Source organism: Zootoca vivipara, chromosome 14 (genome assembly GCF_965207765.1).
Source record: "Zootoca vivipara chromosome 14, rZooViv2.hap1.1, whole genome shotgun sequence".
In the NCBI taxonomy this organism is placed as follows: domain Eukaryota; kingdom Metazoa; phylum Chordata; class Lepidosauria; order Squamata; family Lacertidae; genus Zootoca; species Zootoca vivipara.
The window spans coordinates 32784558-32807189 of NC_142597.1; the positions used below are offsets into that span (position 1 = coordinate 32784558).

A 22632-nucleotide genomic window follows, 5' to 3' on the forward strand; every position below is an offset into this window, starting at 1 on the left:
AGCTTGTTGCTGGAGGGTGAGAAACTTGTGACTCTTCCCCAACCCGACTCATCTCTGCCTCTTGGCCTCCCTCCTCCCCTGCTTTAGCTTCTGCCTCTGATTCTGGACTTCTTTCTGCCACAGACTCTCCCTGCTCACTAAGCCCTGTTGCCTCTGACATGTCCTCTTCCCAGTCTTCTCCCTCTGACCACTCATGTTCATCCCACCACCACTCCCTGGGCTCAGAGCCTTCTTCCCCTGGGGTTCCCCAGCTGGTTCACCCCACCATTCCTCTCCATCCAACCAGTCCATGGCGCATAGGTCCCATTTCTCCTCTAAGGCAATGCCACCAACACCCTTGAATTACACACTGGCAGCACTACAGCTGCAATATATAGTACCACTGTATTCTGCTCTGGTCAGACCTCACCTGGAGTACTGTGTCCAGTTCTAGGCACCTCAGTTCAAGAAGGATACTGACAAGCTGGAACGTGTCCAGAGGAGGGCAACCAAAATGGTCAAAGGCCTGGAAGCAATGCCTTATGAGGAACGGCTTAGGGAGCGGGGTATGTTTAGCCTGGAGAAGAGAAGGTTAAGGGGTGATATGATAGCCATGTTCAAATATATAAAAGGATGTCATATAGAGGAGGGAGAAAGGTTGTTTTCTGCTGCTCCAGAGAAGCAGACACGGAGCAATGGATTCAAACTACAAGAAAGAAGATTCCACCTAAACATTAGGAAGAACTTCCTGACAGTAAGAGCTGTTCGACAGTGGAATTTGCTACCAAGGAGTGTGGTGGAGTCTCCTTCTTTGGAGGTCTTTAAGCAGAGGCTTGACAGCCATATGTCAAGAATGCTTTGATGGTATTTCCTGCTTGGCAGGGGGTTGGACTGGATGGCCCTTTGTGGTCTCTTCCAACTCTATGATTCTATCAACTAATCTAACCTAGTCCAGCACGGGTTTCCCAATTTAAATGGGCTGTGCAGATGTGAGGGAGATACAGCAGTGGCAGAATTGATACCGCCTGCCAGATCTTCTCCAAGCAAGCGTCTGCTCAGGTGGCAAGATAAGTATTTGGAGTAAGCCACACATTTGTTTATCCCCAATCAGCCTACTTAACATTCAGGCAAGGCTTGGTAAACTACTCTTACATATACGAAGTGTCCACCACAATCGACACCCTTTATATCCGACCGCCCACTGAATGGACAAGGTACAGCCAATGAACAGCCCAGGGCTGAGGAGGTCAGCATGCAGCATCTGATTTGTGATGTTATCTGGCATGCAGAGTTTCCTGGGTTCAATCCCCAGCAGCTCCAGGTTGGGCTAGGAGGGACTCCCTGCCAGAAATCCTGGAGAGCAGCTGCCAGCCAGTGTACCAAATAATTCCAGATGGGACAATGCTCTGACTCAGTTCAGTATAAAGGTAGCATCCAATTTGACAGCCAGTGTGGTGCAGCAGGTAGGGTGTTGGACTGGGATCTGCAAGGCCAGGGTTCAAATACTCACTTGGAAATAAATAAATAAATGGTTATCTCGGTTTAAGTACACAATTGGTTCCGGAAGTCTGTACTTAACCTGAAGCAAACTTTCCCATTGAAAGTAATGGAAAATGGATTAATCCGTTCCAGATGGTCCACGGAGTACTTAAACTGAAGCGTACTTAACCTGAAGCGAACTTCCCCACTGAAAATAATAGAAAGTGGATTAATCCGTTCCAGACGGGTCCGCGGAATACTTAAACTGAAAGTACTCAAACCGAAGCGTACTTAAAGCGAGGTATGACTGTAAATAAAGGCAAGCCCAATGAGGCTCAGTCATTTAGACCACAGTGCCACCCGCATCTATATATATAAAGTCCAAGTTGTCCCTGCGTCTAAGCTGTCCCGTGTGTCCCTGGGTCACTGCGCATGTGCCCCAGGGATACAGGGATTGGACAGCAGAGACAACCACCAACCGCTGCTCCGCCAACCGCCAACCCCTCTGCCTACCGTTTCCCTGCCTGGGCAGTAGCGGCAACCTGAGGTGAAGTTGGAAGATGGGTCAATGTGGCGGCAGCCTCCAGCAGCAGCGCCGCCCCCGCCTTCCTTAGAGACCCGCGAGCAAGCGAGGGAGGAGGAGCAGGAAGCAGTGGCTGAGGAGGCGCCAGCCCGGACAAGCCCCATGCGGAGGAGTCGGCACGGAGGGGGCAGCTGCGGCTGCTGAGTTAGGCTGAGAACCCAGGACACTCTCATGCGGCGCCGGAGGCTGTGCTAGCGGGCCGCTCCCAGCGCCGGCCTCCACAGGCGCCTAGAGGATCCCCACCCCCGCCGCCACCCCGGCTTCGACCCCGTGACAGCCATGTGTGGCCCCGGAGCCACCTTCCTCACCAGCCTCCGTTGTTCTGGTGAAGGAAGGAGGAGGCGGCGGCGGTAACAGCAGCAGCGGGAGCAGCCCGGCCCGAGCGTCTCTCACCATCCCTGGCCTCTGCCCGTCCTGAGCTCCTCACCCTCAGGGGGCCGGGTTCTCTCAACGCGCGCTCTCTCTCTCTCTCAACTCTCTCTCACACACAACTCTCAGCTCTCTCTCTCTCTCTCTCAGCTCTCTCTCTCTCTCTCTCACTCACACACCGCTCTCAACGCACGCTCTCTCTCTCTCAGTGCTCTCTCTCTCATAGAGGCGGGGAGCCGCCGTCGTTCCCCTCGCTCTCCAGGAGGGCATGCGGCAGAGCCAATGGTCCCAGGAGCCGCATTCAGTGTCTTCTCCACCCCCTACTGTAGTCGCGGACAGAAGTATTTCCGATGGGGAAGTTTTAACTGCTCCTACATGCTGCTGATTGCTTGAGGTGGTTTAGATGCAGTGGGGCAATTTCGGAGATCTCAGCCTGTCGAGTCGTTCTGGTGCTTTTAAGATCGAGGGCTGAGATCTGACAAAGTCAGGCTCAAAATAGACCCACTGGCATCAATGGAACGAGGCAGGCCTGCAGATTTCAACAATCCTATATAATAATAGATGCTCTAGCGCCCGTTATTGAACGGGCTGAAATACACTAGTCCTATATAATAATATGCAAGTGTCTCTGCGTCCAGTCCCTGTGTCCCTGTGTCTGCGCTGCTGCGCATGTGCCCCACGGACACAGGGATTGGATGAAGAGGCACTTCGGAGAGGGGAGCTTGGTGCCCGCTTGGCCCGGCAGGGAGATGAGCCAGGCTGAGGCGGCGAGAGGACCGCCCCCCCCCCGGCCGGCCGCTCCCCTTCAATCCCCTCACAGCCGGAGCGGCCGCCTCGAGCTCCGGGCTCCTTCCTCCTCCTCCTCCAGCAGCAGCAGGAGCGCGACACCGTTGGCCGGGACAATGGCGGGACCCCCTCCTCCCACCTCCCGGCAGCTCCGGCCGCCCCTCGCAGCCCGTGAGGAGCCGCGAGGGGTGGCCGGAGGTGCCGGGAGGTGGGAGGAGGGGGTCCCGCCATTGTCCCGGCCAGAGGTGTCGCGCTCCTGCTGCTGCAGGGGGAGGAGGAGGAGGAGGAGGAAGGAGCCCGGAGCTCGAGGTGGCCTCCCCGGCTCGACGCCCTCCGCCTCGGCCCGTCCTCCTCAGCCCGCCGCCTCCTCAGCCGTCTCCCCTACAGGGAGTAGGCTCGCCGGCCCCGCAATCTTCCCACCACCTCCTCCTTTCCACCCCTTGGCTGCCTGAGCCCCGACACCTCTTCTTCTCCCAGCGGCGCCCATGGTGGCAGGCAACCAAGGGGCGGAAAGGAGGCGACGGTGGGTGGATCCCGGGGCCAACGAGCCTACTCCCTGTAGGCCAGGCCTGGCCGAGGAGCTTCAAGATACTAGTCCCTAATAATATTTATATGCTGCCCATCTGACTGGATTGCCTCACCCATTCTGGGTGGCTCCGAACAAAATATTAAAAACACAATAAAGCATCAACCATTCCCTTAATGGGGCTGCCTTCAGATGGGGAGTGGGAGAACCATATGCCTTGTGCTCCTTAGAGAAAAAGATGGGATATAAATGCAATAAATAGCAATATATTTAAGACGAAGCTTTCACTCCACAGCTGGTGAACATGGATGCAGTCGTACCTTGGTTGCCGAATGCCTTGGAACTCTTACGTTTCAGCTCCCGAACAACCAAAAACCAAAGTGAGTGTTCTGGTTTCCGAACGATTTTCAGAAGCCGAACATCCGGAACAGCTTCTGATTGGCCGAAGGACTCTCCTTGGTTTTCAAACAGTTCCGGAAGTCGAACGGACTCCTGGAACGCGTTCCGTTCAAGAACGAAGGTACGACTGAATTCTAACTCAGGCTATGTCACCAAAACACCTTGGTAGGCTTTTTCAAGGAGAACAGGTTGTACCACCACACACCAGAGGTACTTTAGGAACAGAATACTGCCAAACTGGGTTCCGTAATCAAGAAGAACATATTAAGAATGGTGGGACTGCTACCCACTAACATTTCACTACAATGGTCCGGGGGGGGGGGGGAGAAGCTGCAGCTTACGAGATCCGGCACACAGAGCGTATTCTGCACTCGACAGGATCTCGCTGCAGCCAGGCAGATTGCCAGACACACGCACATTCACAGCTGCCAAGAATAAAGCAGATTCCAACACAAAGACCATAAGTGAAATAGCACTGACATCAGATCTGTAAGTTTATTTGCTCAATGTACGACGGCTACATAATGACTCACATTCATGATATTCCATCACTGAGGAAAACTGCTAAGAATGGTCCGTGTGTGAAATAATTCCTTACAGAAACACGGAGTTGGAAAAATAATCACTGATTAGACCTTAAAAAGAGTTCACTGCATAACATGACAGAAAAGCACAAACAAAGGCTCATTCAAAGAACATAGTCATTTCCCCCCTACACTGTAATAGTTATAATTTCACCATGACGAACACCAGACATTAAGATTAAGCTAACACTGGTGTTTTCTTTTTGCTTTCCTTTTTTTAAAAAATCATATATAATTGCATGTCACTATAGCAACATCCATAACAGATCAGTTTCGTTACGATCACTATTTGGTAGAGCAAACTTTTACCCCCCAAAAAGGAAGGGGAAAAAATAGGAGGGGGAAAAAATAAATTAAAAAACTTTAAAAAATTGTTGAAGACTATTTGTCATAGGAATACATAACATCTACAGTATAAGTTAATAAATTTCAAGCTACTTTATAGAAATACAACACCAGCATGCACAATATTGTATCAATAGAATAATGGAGCAGTTATTCATTTCACTGGAGAGACAGTTATCATATAGGCAAGTGCATTTCCTTAACAAAACAAAACAAATCGAAAGAAACCATTCAAGCTGCTCACAAGTCCCCACCCCACCCGCGACTCCGTAGGTTTTAGCCCTCTTGTGCGATCTTTTTTCCCCCCTGCATAAAGTTTTCCTAAAGCAGCCAGAGCAAAAATAAAAAAATAAAAATCATCATCATCATCAAGAAAAGGTTTTGTAATTCCAGTAAATCACTTCCAATTCAAAGCCAGGGAGACACACTGCTCACACTACATGATTCCAAACCAAAGAGAAGCCTAAACAGGCCCGCCAAAGTAGCCTCGTGACATTTCCTAAAAGGTTCCCGTCCGTTTACCCAGGTTGCAAGCCTCTCCCTCCTCTAGTTCGATTCTACAGAACGCAAGATAAGCCATGGGATTTTGGCGTGGCTCTTTCCCCAAGGTGGCTCAAAACAAAATGAATAAGAATAATAATAATAATAATGGAAAAGTCACCGAGTGCAAACTCTCACAATGCAAGAAAAGTTTTGGTTTTTTTATGCAGCTGCATTGGATACTTTTAATGCTGGACTTGCTAGTGTTTTGCCTGTTGTCGATTCGTTTTTTAAAAACCCAGACAAGCCTTTGGGACTCGCGGGCCACCAAAGCAGCTCACCCCCACTGCCCAAAGCATCAAACAACGCGAGCACACAAAAAAACCACACACCACTGTGTCAAATGAAGTGATTCGTCTCCACAAGGGGAAGACAAATGGTGTTACACCGGGGTGGGGGGGCGGGGATTAGAGGCCATTCTCCTTCTATGCAGCCCCTGATGAACAAAAGCAGGCAACCAGAGAAGGAAAACCATCAATCCATTTTCTTTCTTTTTTTAAAGGGGGTAGGTGGGCGGGTGGGTAGAAAAATGACAGAAAACGACATGATTAGCTACCATAATTTTCTATTTTCCCCCTTCAAGGAATCGAGACCTGTATGTGAACAAATTCTCTACAAGTACTAGAGTGCCTAAGGGGTTTTTTTGGGGGGGGGGTTTAAAAAACAAACCATAATCTTCTGGCACAGAAGTGGGGGGGGGGGATCAGGTTATAATCACTACGGCAGCATGATTCCTGAAGAAGGGGCCATGACACCTTCACCTTCGTCCTTTCTTTAAAAAAAAAGGAAGAAATCAGCATGGTCTTGGAATATACCAGGTACAGTATGGGACATACAGTACAGACCTGAATTAGTCAAATGGCATTACAGTTCAGCAGCCCCTCCTTTGACCAATTGTATTATGAACGCTTCTTGCTGGGGGCGGCCTTTTGGGACTTTATATAGCTGCTTATGAAGCACCCAGCAGAATGGCCAATAGAAACAGGTGGATGTTCTTCAGGTGGCCTTTGGGCCACTGGGGAAACCGAGTCGGGTGGGTGAAGCCCATCTGCATGTGTTAAGGTTGCGAGGGAGATGGCAAGCCAGAAAGAGCAAGCAAATCAGGTTTACACTCAATTGGCTCGGTGTCAAAAATATGGCTGTCATGTAGAAAAACACTGTTAGAACTGCAATTAAGCGTTAATACTGAAAGCTGTCCCAAGCATCCTGACTAGATGGGCTCTTGCGGTTTTGGAGCCTGGGACTTTCCTCCCGCTTTGAAACTATGCTGTAATTAGCGTTCCAGATATCAGAGAGGAGACACGCACAGATGCACCGCGACAACAGAAAAGGCGGGGGACATTTTAACTCGGGAGACAGACGGATGGGAAACCTTACTGGAACCACAGAACTGCTTCTCTCAAACAAACACACGCACACACACATACACACACAAAATTAAACCCCAACAACGAAAGAGAGGGCCATTCCATCCAAGTTAGTCATCGTCAACTTCCACGTACGCCTAGCGATTAAGATAACTTAAAAGACAGCTCCCCCTTGAATTAATAAGTCTACAGAACAGTCCATTCGCCATTGTGAGGCTGCCACGATCGAGTTACTCCATTCCACCCAAGCACAGCCAAGCCTGACCTTTCCCGCTAAGTTGTGTTTTGGCAAAAGTGTCAAAAGAGGCAATCAAAGACAGGTTGCGGGGGGAGCCTCCCTGGAAGGTCACCCCTCCTTTTTGTGGTTTTTCTGTCCCCCTCCCCCACCCGACCCCCTCCCCCCCACACCTTGTGGGAAAACAAAATTAAAGACTGCAGTAGTAGCATCAGCGTGCGGCTGCCAGTCCATCCGGAGGGGGGGGCGGGGTCCTAGTTGTTGCCTTCACCACCATCGTCGTCCTGCTGGTCGCTTGTCCAGAGCGTTAGGTTATCGCGCAGGAGCTGCATGATGAGCGTTGAGTCCTTGTAGGAGTCCTCGTTGAGGGTGTCCAGCTCGGCGATGGCGTCGTCGAAGGCCGTCTTGGCCAGGTGGCACGCCTGCTCGGGGGCGTTCTGGATCTCGTAGTAGAAAACAGAGTAGTTAAGCGCCAAGCCCAGGCGGATGGGGTGAGTGGGCTGCATGTGTTCCTTGCTGATCTCGTGGGCTTCGCTGTAGGCCTTCTCGGAGGACTCCACCACCGTCGCCCTCTTCTCCCCCGTGGCCACCTCGGCCAGGTAGCGGTAATAGTCCCCTTTCATCTTCAGGTAGAAGACTTTGCTCTCGTACTGGGTCTCGCTGCAGTTCTTGATCAGGTAGCTGTCGAGCAGGCTGAGCACGTCCTGGCACACGGCCTCCAGCTCCTTCTCGATCTTCTCGCGGTAGGCCCGCACCATCTCGATCTTCTTCTCGTTGCCGTCGGCCGAGGTCTTCTGCTCGATGCTGCTGATGACCCTCCAGGAGGAGCGCCGGGCCCCCACCACGTTCTTGTAGGCCACCGAGAGCAGGTTCCTCTCTTCGTTGGACAAGGGCTCGTTCAGCTCCGTCACCTGCACCAGAGAAGGGAGGACACAACAAACAGGCCGAGTTAGCCTTTGGTCCCCACACTGGAACCTGCCGTTTTCCAAAGCTCGCTCCCGCTCCATGGAAAAGTCTTTCACCAGCTCCCCCCCCCCTTCCCCGCAAGCAGCAGATGTCATCTTAAACGCCCCATACCTAGGTTGCTGCCTCATCTTTAACAGAACAGGATGGAACTGGAGGGGAGGGGAGAGGGGAATTAGAAAGAATACAAGGGGTCAAAAAGCTTTCAAGAGACATCTAGGGAATCATCTGTCGGGTACTCAAGATACATAAGCAACAGGTGACTCCAACGGGAAGTTTTTAAAAAGCAGGAAGCCACGCTAGTAGCTGTTAAGTTTGCCTGCCAGACATGAGGATTTCTGCATTTGCGGTCTTTTATTCCCCGCCCATCCGTCCAAAAAGAAAGAAAGAGTACAAAATAGGGCCGGGCGATATATCAATATATCATCCAAAACCAGTTTGAAGTCCATATTGTGATACGAGTTTCATAATTTTGACCTGGCAATATATCGCAAATCATTGGGAGGGGGCGTGTGCGAGCTATGCAAAAATCATAATGCAGGAAAAACCATGAAGCCAGCCAATGCCTCTACAGAGCTCAATTCTTATTTCAGACATCATGACATATCGGTATATGGCAATGTTTAGCCGGGGATATATCGCAGTGTTGAAAACCAGGTATCGCCCAGCCCTGGTACACCCTGCAAGAGATGTGACCATAACCTAGAGCATTTGGAGGATAGAGGACACTACATATACAGCCTTCAGAAGGGCAACCAAATTTCCATTTTAGGGTTAGGAGGGAAGACTTCCAGAACACTCCTTCACGTGAATAAGGCGGCACACATTTTAAAGAGCTGCCGGTTGCATGAGGCTGCAGGCAGCACTCATTTCAAAACGATGCCTGGCTGCTGTCCTGTGCTGGGACACGACATTTGCATTATGGGTTGGCAGAGGACAAGGACTGCCATCAACGTACACCCCAGCTGCCTACTGCCCTTCCCCTAACAAACCCCGCCTTGCTGGTCACAGAAGAATCACATTTTTGTTTCGAGGGATTAAGAAAGAAAGAAAAGCCATCCGAAACAATGATCAGCTAACAAACCTAGCCAAGCAATTGAAATCATAGAGTTGGAAGGGACCCTGAGCATCATCAAGTCCAAGCTCCTGCAATGCAGGAATAGGCAGAGGTCCCATACGGGAATCGAACCTGAAACCTTGGCGTTATCTACACCACACTCTCACCAACTGAGCCAATATCTGTAGACCCAAGATATGGGAAAGGGGAAAATAGAGGATGAAAGTTAACTGACCCATAAAGTGTTTTCATGGGAGAGGTCATTGAAGGGTTACAAAGGCAGCCCAGAACTATAGGACTCAGGCCTGAAAGTAGGTTGCTGAAAATTTTTTTATCAAAAAAACAGCCATGGCAAGTATTTTTTTTGGGGGGGGGGGTGGAGATACAGGAAATAAGCCAGCAAACAGGGACAAGGATAGGCCAATAGGTTGAGAGATGGGTGTGTTCGAGATAGGATGAATGTTGGAATTTGAGGGGACAGTGAAGCCACGGAGGTCTCTTCGCACTGATCGCACTGATTTTTAAGTTGCCCTCCATAGCCTAGTTCGAGGAATGCTGTTGTTTGTTGTTTTAATATAAAAAAGCCAACATTTGAGATGTCCAGGCTGCCAGATCCTACACTAGAAGGATCCTATGTTGACTACGTTGCAGTCACAAACTCTTTCTTGACCCCAAGTAAAGCGAAGGACAGGGAGTTGAGTTCAGCATCCGTAGCGTCCTGGAGCTTAAGAAGCAAGATGCCCAAGACAACTATTTCACCTAAGCAATGGTGCTCGTGCTGCAACAGGCAGCTCCCAGAGTAAAATGCCTGGCACCCTTCACTCGTGCAACAAAAACCCTGCAAGAGCCCTTCCAGGAATTCACCAGCCTGCACACGGCACCAGCTCTGAGCAGCTCACTAGGCTGCCATCCCTCCAACGCCTTCAGGAATCTCAGGTCGCTCACAGAAGGCGCGTTTAGTGGGCACCGCGGAGCGCAGAGATAACTTGGCAGCACCGAGTCAAGGTTGCATGTACTTCCTCTCGCAATCAGGCGCAGACATCAGCAGAAGCAGGCAGCAGGCTGCAGCCTCCAGCAAGAGCACGGAGATAGGATCTCAGTGGTGACAAGGCAAATAAATGGGAGATCATATTTAAGAATGTCACTCTGCCCCTCCAGTAATTCTGCACACAGCATCGCTCTATTTCGGGCCATGAAGCAATTAAACTTTTGCCATAATTTGGTTCAGACAGCACTGCAGAAAGCTATTTAGAGCTTGTTGGATTTTATTTTAATTAGACAGCCTTAAAGCCATGCTTCAAGGGGACATCGCCTCTTGGCAGTTAACCTGGCCAAAAAGCAAAACGTGGGCATCTCTGCAGCCTGGAAAAGGACATTTTAGGTGTGCAGAGCTTTACATGAAGCGGTCTTTCCCACTCTGGATACCCCTGAAAGATCCACCGTCTCCTGATCTTCTGGGACAATGCAGAAGGTCACGGCCATATTGCAGAAGCAAGTCCAAGGCACAGGCTATTAGTGGTAGCACCTCCAGCTAGCGGCTTGCTCCGAGTACCGTCTAGATTGCTTGAGAATGTGCGCCACAATGGCCTCCCTGGAAACAACTAGATGTAACCCCTGCAAAATCTGAATACGTTTTGTTCTTAGCTTGAAGCAGGGACTTGAATCTCCAGCTCCTTAAAGCTGGACAGCAGCAACTGGGCCACAGAGATTTGTTTTGTAATTGCATTTTATTTATTGAACAGGGTTCATGGAATGCTTGATCATCCTTAACTTTCAAGAGATTCACACTAAATATAAAACATTCATTAAAAAGACTGGGATAGGGGGAGAAACCAACCATTAGAATCAAGTTAATTTACAAACTATCAAAATAATATTGAGTAAAATAACCAGCAGCTATTAAGTATGTATGTAATAGAATACAATTACATGTTTAAATCACAGCATGTTAAATTTATGCAGGGATAATTTGTGCTGCCTTCGGGTTATTATGAAGTGTGGCTGTTTTCCAGTTGTATTCATAGTGGTGGTTCTCGTAATGGTTTACTGCTCTGAAGAATGCTTTCTTTAAAAGTAGTGATTCCCTTGCGAGGACGGGTGCAGGGTTTGGGGCATTTCTGTTCAGAGAAAAAGCAAATATGAGGTGACATGATAGAAGGGTATAGAATCATGCATGGTATGGAGAAAGTGGATAGAGGAAAGTTTTTCTCGCTCTCTCCTAACACTAGAAGAACTCATGGACATCCAACGAAGCTCAATGTTGGAAGACTCAGGACATAATAATAATAATAATAATAATAATAATAATAATTTATTATTTATACCCCGCCCATCTGGCCGGGTCTCCCCAGCCACTCTGGGCGGCTTCCAACAGAAAAATAAAACACAATAATCTATTAAACATTAAAAGCCTCCCTGAACAGGGCTGCCTTCAGATGTCTTCTAAAAGTCTGGTAGTTGTTTTCCTTTTTGACATCTGTTGGGAGGGTGTTCCACAGGGCAGGCGCCACCACCGAGAAGGCCCTCTGCCTAGTTCCCTGCAACTTGGCTTCTTGCAACGAGGGAACCGCCAGAAGGCCCTCGGTGCTGGACCTCAGTGTCCGGGCAGAATGGACAGACAAAAAAGCAAGCGCTTCTTCGCACAGCGTAGAGTTAAATTATGGAACTTGCAGCCACAGGAAGCAGGGATGGGCCACCAACTTGAGGATTATACAAATTCATGGAGCAAAGCGCTATTGATGGCTACAAAGCCACCATGGTTATGCTCTCCCTCCACAGCTGGAGGTGAAAATTCTTCTGAAAACCGGTTGCAGGAGGGGAGAGGGCTCTTGTGCTTGGGTTTGTGGGAACAGGATGCTGGACTAGTAGGGCCTTTGGTCTGTTCTAGCAGGCCCTAACAATGTTCCTAATAAAACTTGCATCTAATACCCACAGGAAATAATGGCTCTCGGCATACTGGTAACTGACTCCCTGGCAATGCAGCTTGTCAGGTTATACAGCTGGCAGCAGGTTTGAGATATCACAAAGTACAAAGGATCAAGGCAACCCCACCCTATCGGTAACCTATGAAAGTGCAGGATCCCAACCTCCTACAGCTACCTGTCCCAAATTTTTCATGGTGCAACTGAAGAGAGATGCACACCACATATACCTCTCGCTGTTCTTGCTACTATATTCTGCTAAGCAAAATCATGGCTTGTCTCTGCAAGCAGTAGGGTCAGTGTTAGATCCACAAAGTGGCAAGGAGGCGGCATTCAAGTGCGAGATTCAGATTGCCGTTCATGTGGGAAAGGCTTCAAGTTTTCTTCCACTGCCTACCACCTTAATAGGTACATGCACTGTCTTGGAATTCATATTATCTAGGATTAGACAAGCCATTCGTCATCCGCTCCACAAGCCCTCGGAAGGCAACCTTGCTCTCATTCACATAGGTGAAATTAAATCTTTCATTTTCTCACACTGGCCATATTTCATAAGCCAGTGTGAAAGCTTCACAACAGACTATGTGCTTGAATATTCTGATCCCCACCCCTCCCCACCCCCGGCCTCCTTTCTCTGCCCGTAACTGTGAGACTGCCACTGGAAAAACTGTGTTAAGGGAATCTTGGCCAACAGCACAAAAGCAAGGACTGTGCACATTAATCCATTGGATTTCATTTAATATAAAGAGAGCACTGGAATGAAGGTAAATGTCTAACCAACAAAACAGGAATGTGAAGACAGGTGGAAGCACACATGGTTTGGTTGTTGCCACCAAATCCAGATCTTTGGAAGGCAGGCGACAACCTTGTGACTTTGTGCCGAGTTTAGAAGAGGAGGAGTTATTACTACCAGAAGGAGCCTCAAAGCCGCTAACAATCTCCTTTCCCTTCCTCCCCCACAACAAACACTCTGTGAGGTGAGTGAGGCTGAGAGACTACAGAGAAGTGTGACTAGCCCAAGGTCACCCAGCAGCTGCATGTGGAGGAGCAGGGAAGCGAACCCGGTTCACCAGATTACGAGTCCACCGCTCTTAACCACTACACCACACTGACTCTTTGGGTTTCCGGGACCCAAAAATGCATCCTGGGCAAGCTACAACCTCCCTGCAGGCAAGGGCAGCACAGGCAAGGGAAGGATCTTCTAAGTAAGAGGCTCCACTGCTTTGCAAGGATTTGACTTGTGGATGCTGCATTGTCTGCATCTTCAAGAGCTACCCCTTTCGATCTCTCTGCAGCAGCCATTTTTGCCCATACTATTAAGACACACAATTGTTGCTAGAGAACACAAGCCATCGTCAGCAGAGCCTTTCCTGAAGGCATTCTGCCTAACAATGCTGTAAGCCCAAGGAAAGACTTATGTCACTTCTGTGTCCTAACAAAGGGGCCAGGATGCAGATGGCATCAAATCTGTAGATGGCAGCAGTGGGGACTTCCGATTCATAGGCTACTGCCAGTGAAATTTCATTCAAGAGACTGATGGATTTCAAGCTAGGCACCAAATGGCACCTTAAACCTAGGTTACGCTCACTTATGACCCCTGGGGTCCCTTCCAGCGCTGTGATTCTATGATCTCAACTACATTGCAGGACTGCAGTTTGCTCTTAAAACTATTCACTTGTCCCGGAATGCAAGAAGTAGAAATGGAAATGGTATTAACTATATGAACAAAGGCAGAGGTTTTTAAAACTGTGATCACCAACCTGGTGCCCAGAAATCTCCACGTAGCCACAATTGGACCCATGCCAGTTGGACCTACTGCAAAACGCACCTGGAGAATTTCGGACACTGATTTCAAGGTATCGCTTTCATCAGCCACAAACAGCTTCGATTGCATGTGCCTTTTCCTCATAGTAAAAGGACAGGTCTACAATAATGTAGAAATTGTAGTTCTTAAGTTCTCCATGAGCATAAAGGTGCTCTAAATACTATCAGCTACACCGAATGCATCTTTTTAATCCAATCCCCTTCCTTGCGTTTTGATGGAAAGACCAGCTACAAGCTAACAAAATATTGGGTGCCCCTGACACAGAAGTGATTTTTTGGGGGGGGGGAGGGGGAATCATGCAGGATGTAAGTTGCTACAGCCATATGACATCAGAATGTCCAGCTCCGCTACATCAGGCCAAAACTTCCTGTTCTCAGTGACCAAATAGATGTCACAATTCCAAGCAACTGCTATTCAGAGGCATTATGCGTCAGACAGTGAAGGAGCACCATGGAGAAGTGGGCTATCAAGTTACTAGTCATTATGGCTGTTGGAGCCTGATCTACAGTGGTACCTTGGCTCCTGAACGCCGCAAACCCGGAAGTGTTCCAGTTCGCAAATGTTTTTTGGAAGCTGAACGTCCAACGCGGCTTCCAACTGAGTGCAGGAAGCTCCTGCAGCCAATTGGAAGCCGCGCCTTGGCTTTCGAATGGTTCCGGGAGTTGAACAGACTCCTGGAACAGATTTAAGTTCTGACAACCAAGGTACCACTGTATTATAAACAGAGCCAGGCGAGAATGACTTTGCTCAGATAAAACAGTGAACTATGGCTCTGCATTCTGTGAACAAACCACAAACTCTCCCCCCTTGCTTTCCCTCCGGCATGGAAATTGGGAAGCTTTCCCACTTCCAGTTTTAAAGTAACTGTGGTTTATTGCTATGTCTTAGCCCAGCGGTTAGCCTTAACTACAGTTTAAGGAAACAAACTAACTTCAAGCTGCAGTTCATGGCTCCCTAAAGCATACTTAAGGCTAACCAGTTTCTGGTTCAGATGCATTGATAAGGCATGACGAATAGATTATGGAAGCAAATGTTTCCAATATCCTGCTTGTGGCCATACCAGAGAGGAAGAGGGGAGAACATGCACCCAAGATTTGGGCAGCCAACGCTCAGTTGGTAGAGCATGAGCCTCTTAACCTCAAGGTTTTGAGATTGAACCCCACATTGGGTAAAAAACTGATTGCAATTTAGCTTCACATCAGAACTCAACTCCCTTTGAACAGGCATCCCCAAACTTCGGCCCTCCAGATGTTTTGGACTACAATTCCCATCTTCCCTGACCACTGGTCCTGTTAGCTAGGGATCATGGGAGTTGTAGGCCAAAACATCTGGAGGGCCGCAGTTTGGGGATGCCTGCCTTTGAAGGTCCAGGAACACCAGAAGAACACTCTGGGAGCGGAATATAAACCCATCAAGAAATTAACACACAGCTCTGTTTTCTCCAAAAATAATAACAATGCTATTCTGCATCAGGCAGGTAACTGCATGACTGGGATGTCTCCAATGCTCTGCATGTTCACTGGCAAATAAAGTCCCACAAAGCAGGGAGACCTCTGATGCTTTTTTGTTGAGTCAGGTTAAAAAATATACCAAACAAGTAGCTTTTCCAATCAGCAGTTTAGTTTCAAATCATAGTACTGAACATACTAAAGCTTTAAGGACCGGATGAGAAACGGCCAAGCTTGGCATCCTACTCTGTGTAACTGAGTATCTCTCAAGAGCCCAACATGATGGCCCAATGCTAAGCCTGTCATAGAGATACAGTTACCAGCCTCCTTTCAAAGGGATTTCTGCTCTAATTTCAGGAACTATTAAAGTTGCAACTGCCTATATCAGGGGTCCCCAGACTTACCGGCGTTTGGGCCAGTTCCCACCGCGCAATCGCGCGGCGGGCCGGAGGGCGGGGGAGCGCACGCCTGTGCGGGCCAGCGGGCGGGGGAGTGCGCGCATGCGCACGGGCGCTTACTGGCACGGCGGCGCGCTTCCCGGGTGGAAAAAGCGCCGAAAATCCGTTGTGCGCATGCGCGTGGGCCTCCCCCAACCCGGAAGTGCACCAGAAATGACTTCTTCCGGGTCGGGAGAGGCCCATACGCATGCGCAGAAAGGATTTTCGGCGCTTTTTTCCCAACCCGGAAGAGCGCTGCCGCGCTGCGCACCGTAAGAGCGGGCGGCGGGCGTCACAGGCCAGATTGGCAGGCTAATTGGGCCGCATCCGGCCCCCGGGCTGTAGTCTGGGGACCCCTGGCCTATATCCAGCTTTTCCCCCAAACAGACAAATCAAGGAGGGATCAGCCTTGGGAGTTTTAGTGTAACTAGCCAGAGTACAGTTATAGTCAATTCACCTCCACCAGAACTACAAAAGTTCTCTCCACCTGTACAAGTGCTTCATGCAAAGTTTCTTGATGGCCTTTGTTTTTGGGAAAGCCTCAAGACTTTGGCAGGACATTAAGTCCACATTCTGTAAAAAGTTTTGAATGAACCGCTTTAAAGTAGGCAAAGCAAATGCAGTAACTGTAATCTATGGAACTCCCATCTTGTGAAAAGAATATGGACATCCATAAGCTACCAGCACTTCAAGTAAACTGTCTTGGCCTCTGTCTGGGCCAGGGGTCAGCAAACTTTTTCAGCAGGGGGCCGGGTCCACTGTCCCTCAGACATTGTGGGGGGCCGGACTATAATTTTTTTTGGGGGGGAGGGGAATGATGCAAGAGCACCACGAGCCCCGGTGGCTGCTTACTTGTGTCTTGCAAGCAGGAGGCGCTGGCGGCAGCAGAGGGACGATGAGCGGGCTCCAGAGGGGGGGCTGCTTTAAATGGCGGCCGCTCGAGCGCAGCTGCTGCTGCTGGCACCAACAAAGCCCAGCCCCCTTCCTCCTCTAGGCAGGGCAGGGAGAAGCCAGGAGGCGGGAGGGAGGAGGCGCCACCACCATGTGAGGGAGGGGGAAAAGAACACATGCTTGGCGATCCACATGGCAATTCCTGGACCGTCCATGGGCCAGATCCAGAAGGTAATTGGGCCTGATCCGGCCCATGGGCCTTAGTTTGCCGACCCATGGTCTGGGCATTTATGCCGGGGAAAATAAGAATGTAAGAAAAGCCTTCTGGATCAAGCCAGTGGCCCGTCGATTCCCGCATCCTGTTCTCACAGTGGCTGACCGGATGCCTGCAGGAAACCCACAAGCAGGATCTGAGCACAAGAGCCCCCTCCCCTCCTGTGGTTTCCAGCAACTGGCCTTCAGAAGCATTGATGCCTCTCACTGTGTAGACAGGGCACAGCCTCCATCATGGCTAGAAGTTATCAATGGCCTTCTCCATAAATCCGTCCAACCCTCTTTGGAAGCCATCCATGCCACCTGTGGAAGTGAGCTCTATTGTTTTAACGATGCACTGCATGATAAAACTCAGTTTTGCTGCCTTTTGCACACTCACAATATTATTAAATTTCTATACCCCTCTTCATCAGAGGACCCCAAGAGAGTTAACAATATAAAAACACAAAAATACGTTTACTGTACATAGTAACAAAACAATAACACACACACACACAGCGCAGGGAGGGACTACATGCACACCCAAAGCAGGCCACCCAATAATTATGGAGTTAACTGGTCCACAATATAAACAGGGGGCTTTTGCGTTTTAAGTTCATCAGTAGGTACCAATAACTTGCACCCACTCTAAACCAAGCCTTATGAGGAGCGCTTGAAGTAGCTGGGTGTGTTCAGCCTGGTAAAGAGGAGACCAAGAGGAAATATGCCTGCCATCTTCCAATATCTTAAGGGCTGTCACGTGGAAGATGGACCAAGCTTGTTTAGTCCCGCTCCGGAGGGTGGGAGTCAAACCAATAGCTTAAAAGTTACAAGGAAGGAGATTCCGACTAAACATCGGGAAGAACTTTCTGCCAGTAAGAGCTGTCTGAATGGGCTCCCTCAGGAGGTTACGGACTCTCCTTCATTGGAGGCTTTTAAGCAGAAGTTGGATGGCCATCTGTCATGGATGCTTTAGCTGAGATTCCTGCACTGCAGGGGGTTGGACTAGATGACTATTGGGGTCCCTTCCAACTCTACAATTCTATGATCCTACCATCTTTACAGCCTTCCGCTTCATTAGGTTTCGCATCCATGCACCTAGGGGCTGGCACCATAGGCAAGACTTATTACTACGGCCTGCTGTGCTACATTTGTCGATTTGAGAAGGCTGTTCCTCTGCATTATGTTATATGAAGAGACAGTTGTATAAAAGCAGGTGAGTGTTAATTCACTGGCAACAGAATGATGCAACGGCAAAGTTGACGTCTCACATGATCAGTACACAGTCAGAGGATGGTAATTAACAGCAATTAATATTTCCTGTAGTCATTTTGCTTTTGTTATTCTAACCTGAGTTCCTACAGCAAATGATTCCCCCACATTGGATATGACCATGCTTTAAGGCTCTTGCAGCTTGCCGCAAGCACATTCTTACAATCAATGGTTTTTTTTAGGAGAAAAGACAGCGTGCTTTTGGGAGTTCCTGTTCCACCTCAAGATTCACCATTCCTAGAAAACATTGAGGGCCTCTGGCACAATTACTATCTTTGTTCAAAGGGGCAGAAATGCACTCATGACAGAAAACCAAAATCTGAAGAACTTGTGAGTAGGCGCAGGAATGAGTCAGACCCGAGCATGCCAACTGATTCCATCCGAGGGGATGAGTAATTTTAATAGTTCTCTCCCTGAATGACAAAATTCCGATCAATTAGAACAATTGTAGCCTATTTGTATGAAGTGAAAATTCCCGTGCTAATTAGTGTTGCATTGTCCTACGAGATTGCAAATGCAGATCTTGGTTGCGTAAATCTTGAAGATACGCTCTTTCCTAAGCCGAGGGCTGCTCCCTCACATTAGTTGTCATACTGAGACAAGCACTTGTCCATTGAGCACAGCTACTGTCCACTACCTCTTGAGTTTTTCAAGACAAAATTCCCTCTCTGCCCTCTTGAGATTTGCACTAGAAATATGCAGGTCAAAATTTCCTTCATGCATAGCATGATTTGGGCAATGGCTCTAACTTTCACTGCTACTTTTCATGGCAAATATCACAGAAAGGGCCAGTAAACATCTCATGGTCTTCATCATTCTCTTTTGGTGGATGGGATGAAGGATACCCCAATTTATCCAATTCACTCCGAGAGGCTGCATCAAGCTGTCATCTAATGAACTTTGTAGTGAAGCAGTTAAGTGAATCAAAGTCGCCCTGACTAAATCTGACTCTAATCCACTAAACCACAAATGTAACTAGTGGATAATGAATATAATGACTGAACACTTCTTAAACATTTAACCATTAACTAATGAGCATGCGAATTTGACTTAGTGAGTACATTAAATAAAATATTTGGAAGCTTGCCTGAACAGAGAAGTGCCTTGTCTCAATTTCGAAAGTTCAGAACCAAGGGGAAATGAATCATGACATACAGGTGTTTATCGCTTGGGTGGGAAGAATGAAGTTTTCTGCCTCTGCAAATGGAAGAGGTGAAGCGGAATTTAATGCAGATCAGAACAGGAACCCTGTCCTAAACCTGCAAATGAGATAGGTAGATAGATAAACAGATAGATAGAGATATATGTATCTCTATCACTTAACTGACAGAAGTCCCATCCTCTGAGGCTTCATTCTGAAGTTAGTCAGTTATTCAGTTATCCAAACTTAGACCTTGATTCACTGCTCTAGAAACCCATGCCATGGTATTTAATGGCATCTGATCTACCCTACCCAACCCAGAATTCTATATGACCTCACACTGAGAGCGTTAATTTGGGAACTGCTAAAGGGTTAGAGGCCTAATTTTCCAGAAACATTGGCAGCAGAAAGAGCATTCTGAGATTTGAGGAAAACAAAATTGAGGTTGGCAGGGAATTGAAATACTCAACACCAGAGTATTTCAATATCCTCTGGACTCTTAAATGTAAAAATGCTAATTGCCCCAAACTCAGCTTGCAGCTACAAGGCACACCCACCTTATTTAAGAACAACGGGGTACTCGGCTGTTTGATTTCCTCAAGCTTTTAAGCGCTTATTTACCAGGCTATGAAATGTTTCAAAACCAGAAAACATGCAAAGTCTATCTTAAAAATGCTGTAGTGGCTTTATGTTGTTTGCTAGCTGGGAATTTGGTGTGGCTTATTTATTTTATATATTTATATACACTGCTTAAAACCAAAACACGCTAAGCAGTCAACGAAGAGAGGGGACAACAATGAAAGCCAAGCAGACAATAAATTCCAAAAAATACAAAATGTAGCTACACTTCAGAGAAACACCCACCCTTTTAGCCTGGATCTCTGGAAAGTGAGAAGCATGCTCTATGTATCGGTGTTTCTAGTGTCACTCCTCTGGCCAAGGATTGGACCACCGTAGCACACTTTACATTTTCTCGCCCTTGAAAGTGTTCAGAAGCTAGCCTAAGACAAAGCCAGCTTGTCTGAAGGAACGTCTCAACTTGGTATGAAATAACCAGGGTGACAGCAGACCATACATACTCCTGCCGTATCAATTATGATTAAGGGTCTTCTCAGGGGCAATTCTGAATTTCCTCCCAAGGTTCATCACTGTTCATAATTCCACAAACGGACCAAGACGTTCCCTTGCGTCATCAAAAGTCTTCAAAAGGAGCTGAATCATGTCAGCTGACTCTGCTATTCTGCAATGTTACTGTACTGTACATTTACAGAAACCTGCAGGCAATGTATGGTTAGTTATCCATTACAGGGAGGCCCAGCCTCCTCACTTCTGCTGTTCTGCAGCTCCCAACTATGTGACCTCCTCCTCTCCTGCCATTTCCCACCCCATACCTTCTCTCCCATCGGAAACACCTCCCCTCTTTTAAATCTTTTCTTACGCTCACCTGCTTTCACCTACCAGCTGCCTTCAAGACCCTGCCTCTTCCTTTCCTATTCACGCAGAGGTAGGGAGAAGTGGTTTTTTATGCCTACATTTTTTTTTACTGCTACAATTTTCCGCAGAAAGCTTTCCATTTCTTTCTTTCTTTTTTTAAAGTTTCCTAAAATTCATTTGACTCACGGTTTACTTGTAAACCAGGGGGAAGACACCAAATAAGGCATATACCCTGTAATAATTTCAATAGCTGTCACAGCACAATTTTGCACTGGCTTGTTTTTATTACCATTCGACTATTTGGGACGTTCTTGAGGAGGAACCCCCCCCCCAATGTAAAAATGAATGCCCCAATTCCATCATTCCTACAAGGGCTATCTGCTTATTGGCAACGTCGAAACGATCACCAGCAGTACAAAGGTGTCTCACGATTGGTCAGCATCACAGGGTTAACAAGATAGGTGTGGAACTTTCAGCCTGAGAAGAATACAAGGTTCTGCACTAAAACCCCTGTCACTTTTTCTTTAAAACAATACCTCTTAAGTTATTTGCTTCCCATCACCAGCCCTCCGCCGGGGGGGGGGGGGGGAGGGAGGGATCAGCAGCCTAAACCAGGCATGGCCAAACTTGGCCCCACAGCTGTTTTGGGACTACAATTCCCATCATCCCAGATCACTGGTCCTGTTAGCTAGGGATGATGGGGAGTTGTAGTCCCAAAACAGCTGGAGGGCCAAGTTTGGCCATGCCTGGCCTAGACCATCTTTTATCACATGCACAAGCTGGAGATCACACAACCAGTTTATGACACAGGGCTCATTCAAGCAACTGGTTCTGTCACGTGAATGAAGGAGCAAGTGTTTACTCAAGACTACAAAAGCCCAGCAAGTTATTCTCCATAGCAACAGTATTGCATAGTTAAAAGCTTGACTAAATCTGGCTTTTTTTGCTGACATTTTCGCATTACCCACCAGGCAGTATCTGCTTGCTGCCTGAGACAACCTTGTATTTATCCACTTGCCAGGTAGCCAAACCTGAAATTGCACTCAGGAAAGCGACCTGATGGGAGGCCGGACTGACCACTTCTGTGTGCAATATAAAGGGGGGGGGGCTATCAAAAAGATAAACCTCCTCCAGCACAGAAACTTTTGCGGTCTTTACAAGGCTGGTGGTCATTGCTGAAGGACAGCTTTATTCTTCCTTTTTCTTTCTACCTGCGGCTGAATACGCCCAAGAAGTGTAGCTCAGCTCTCATTGTGAGTTTGGTGCAAGAAAAAAGATGCGGAAGTATTTATATCCCACCAAGTAGCTCAAGACGGTGTACACAGTTGTCCCCATCCCCAGTTTATCCGCACAACAACCCTGAGAGGTAGGTTAGGCCGAGAGGCAGTGCCTGGCCCAAGGTCACCCAGCGAGCTTCAAGGCCAAGTAAAGCATTTGAACCCTGGTCTTCTAGCCCCTAATCCAACACTCTGATCAATACACCACACTGACTAGTGCTAGCTTAGGAGGTTTAGTTTGGTAAGAATCAAGCATACACTTCCAAAGTTAATATTACTTCTAATATATGGGGCACCATAGCCGCTAGAGGGCCGTGAAAATTTGTGTCTCGGGCTTTTTAGACTCTTCTCAGCCCAATCGCCTTCTAAATCCGGCCCGCGGACGGTCCAGGAATCAGCGTTCTTTTACATGAGTAGAATGTGTACTTTTATTTAAAATGCATCTCTGGGCTATTTGTGGGGCATAAGAATTCGTTCATTTATTCCCCCAAAATATAGTCCAGCCCCCTACAAGGTCTGAGG

General features: G+C 48.1%; 1 protein-coding gene across 1 annotated transcript in view; it reads right to left on the bottom strand.

Moving 5' to 3' along the window:
- Positions 1–4597: 4597 nt before the first annotated feature.
- The window catches only part of YWHAG (tyrosine 3-monooxygenase/tryptophan 5-monooxygenase activation protein gamma), a 29228-nt gene continuing 11193 nt past the window's right edge, over positions 4598–22632 (bottom strand). Inside the window, exon 2 of the mRNA XM_035139386.3 lies at positions 4598–8103. Coding sequence (XP_034995277.1) covers positions 7447–8103 — 657 coding nt within the window. The 3' untranslated portion in view covers positions 4598–7446. The remainder of the gene's footprint in view (positions 8104–22632) is intronic.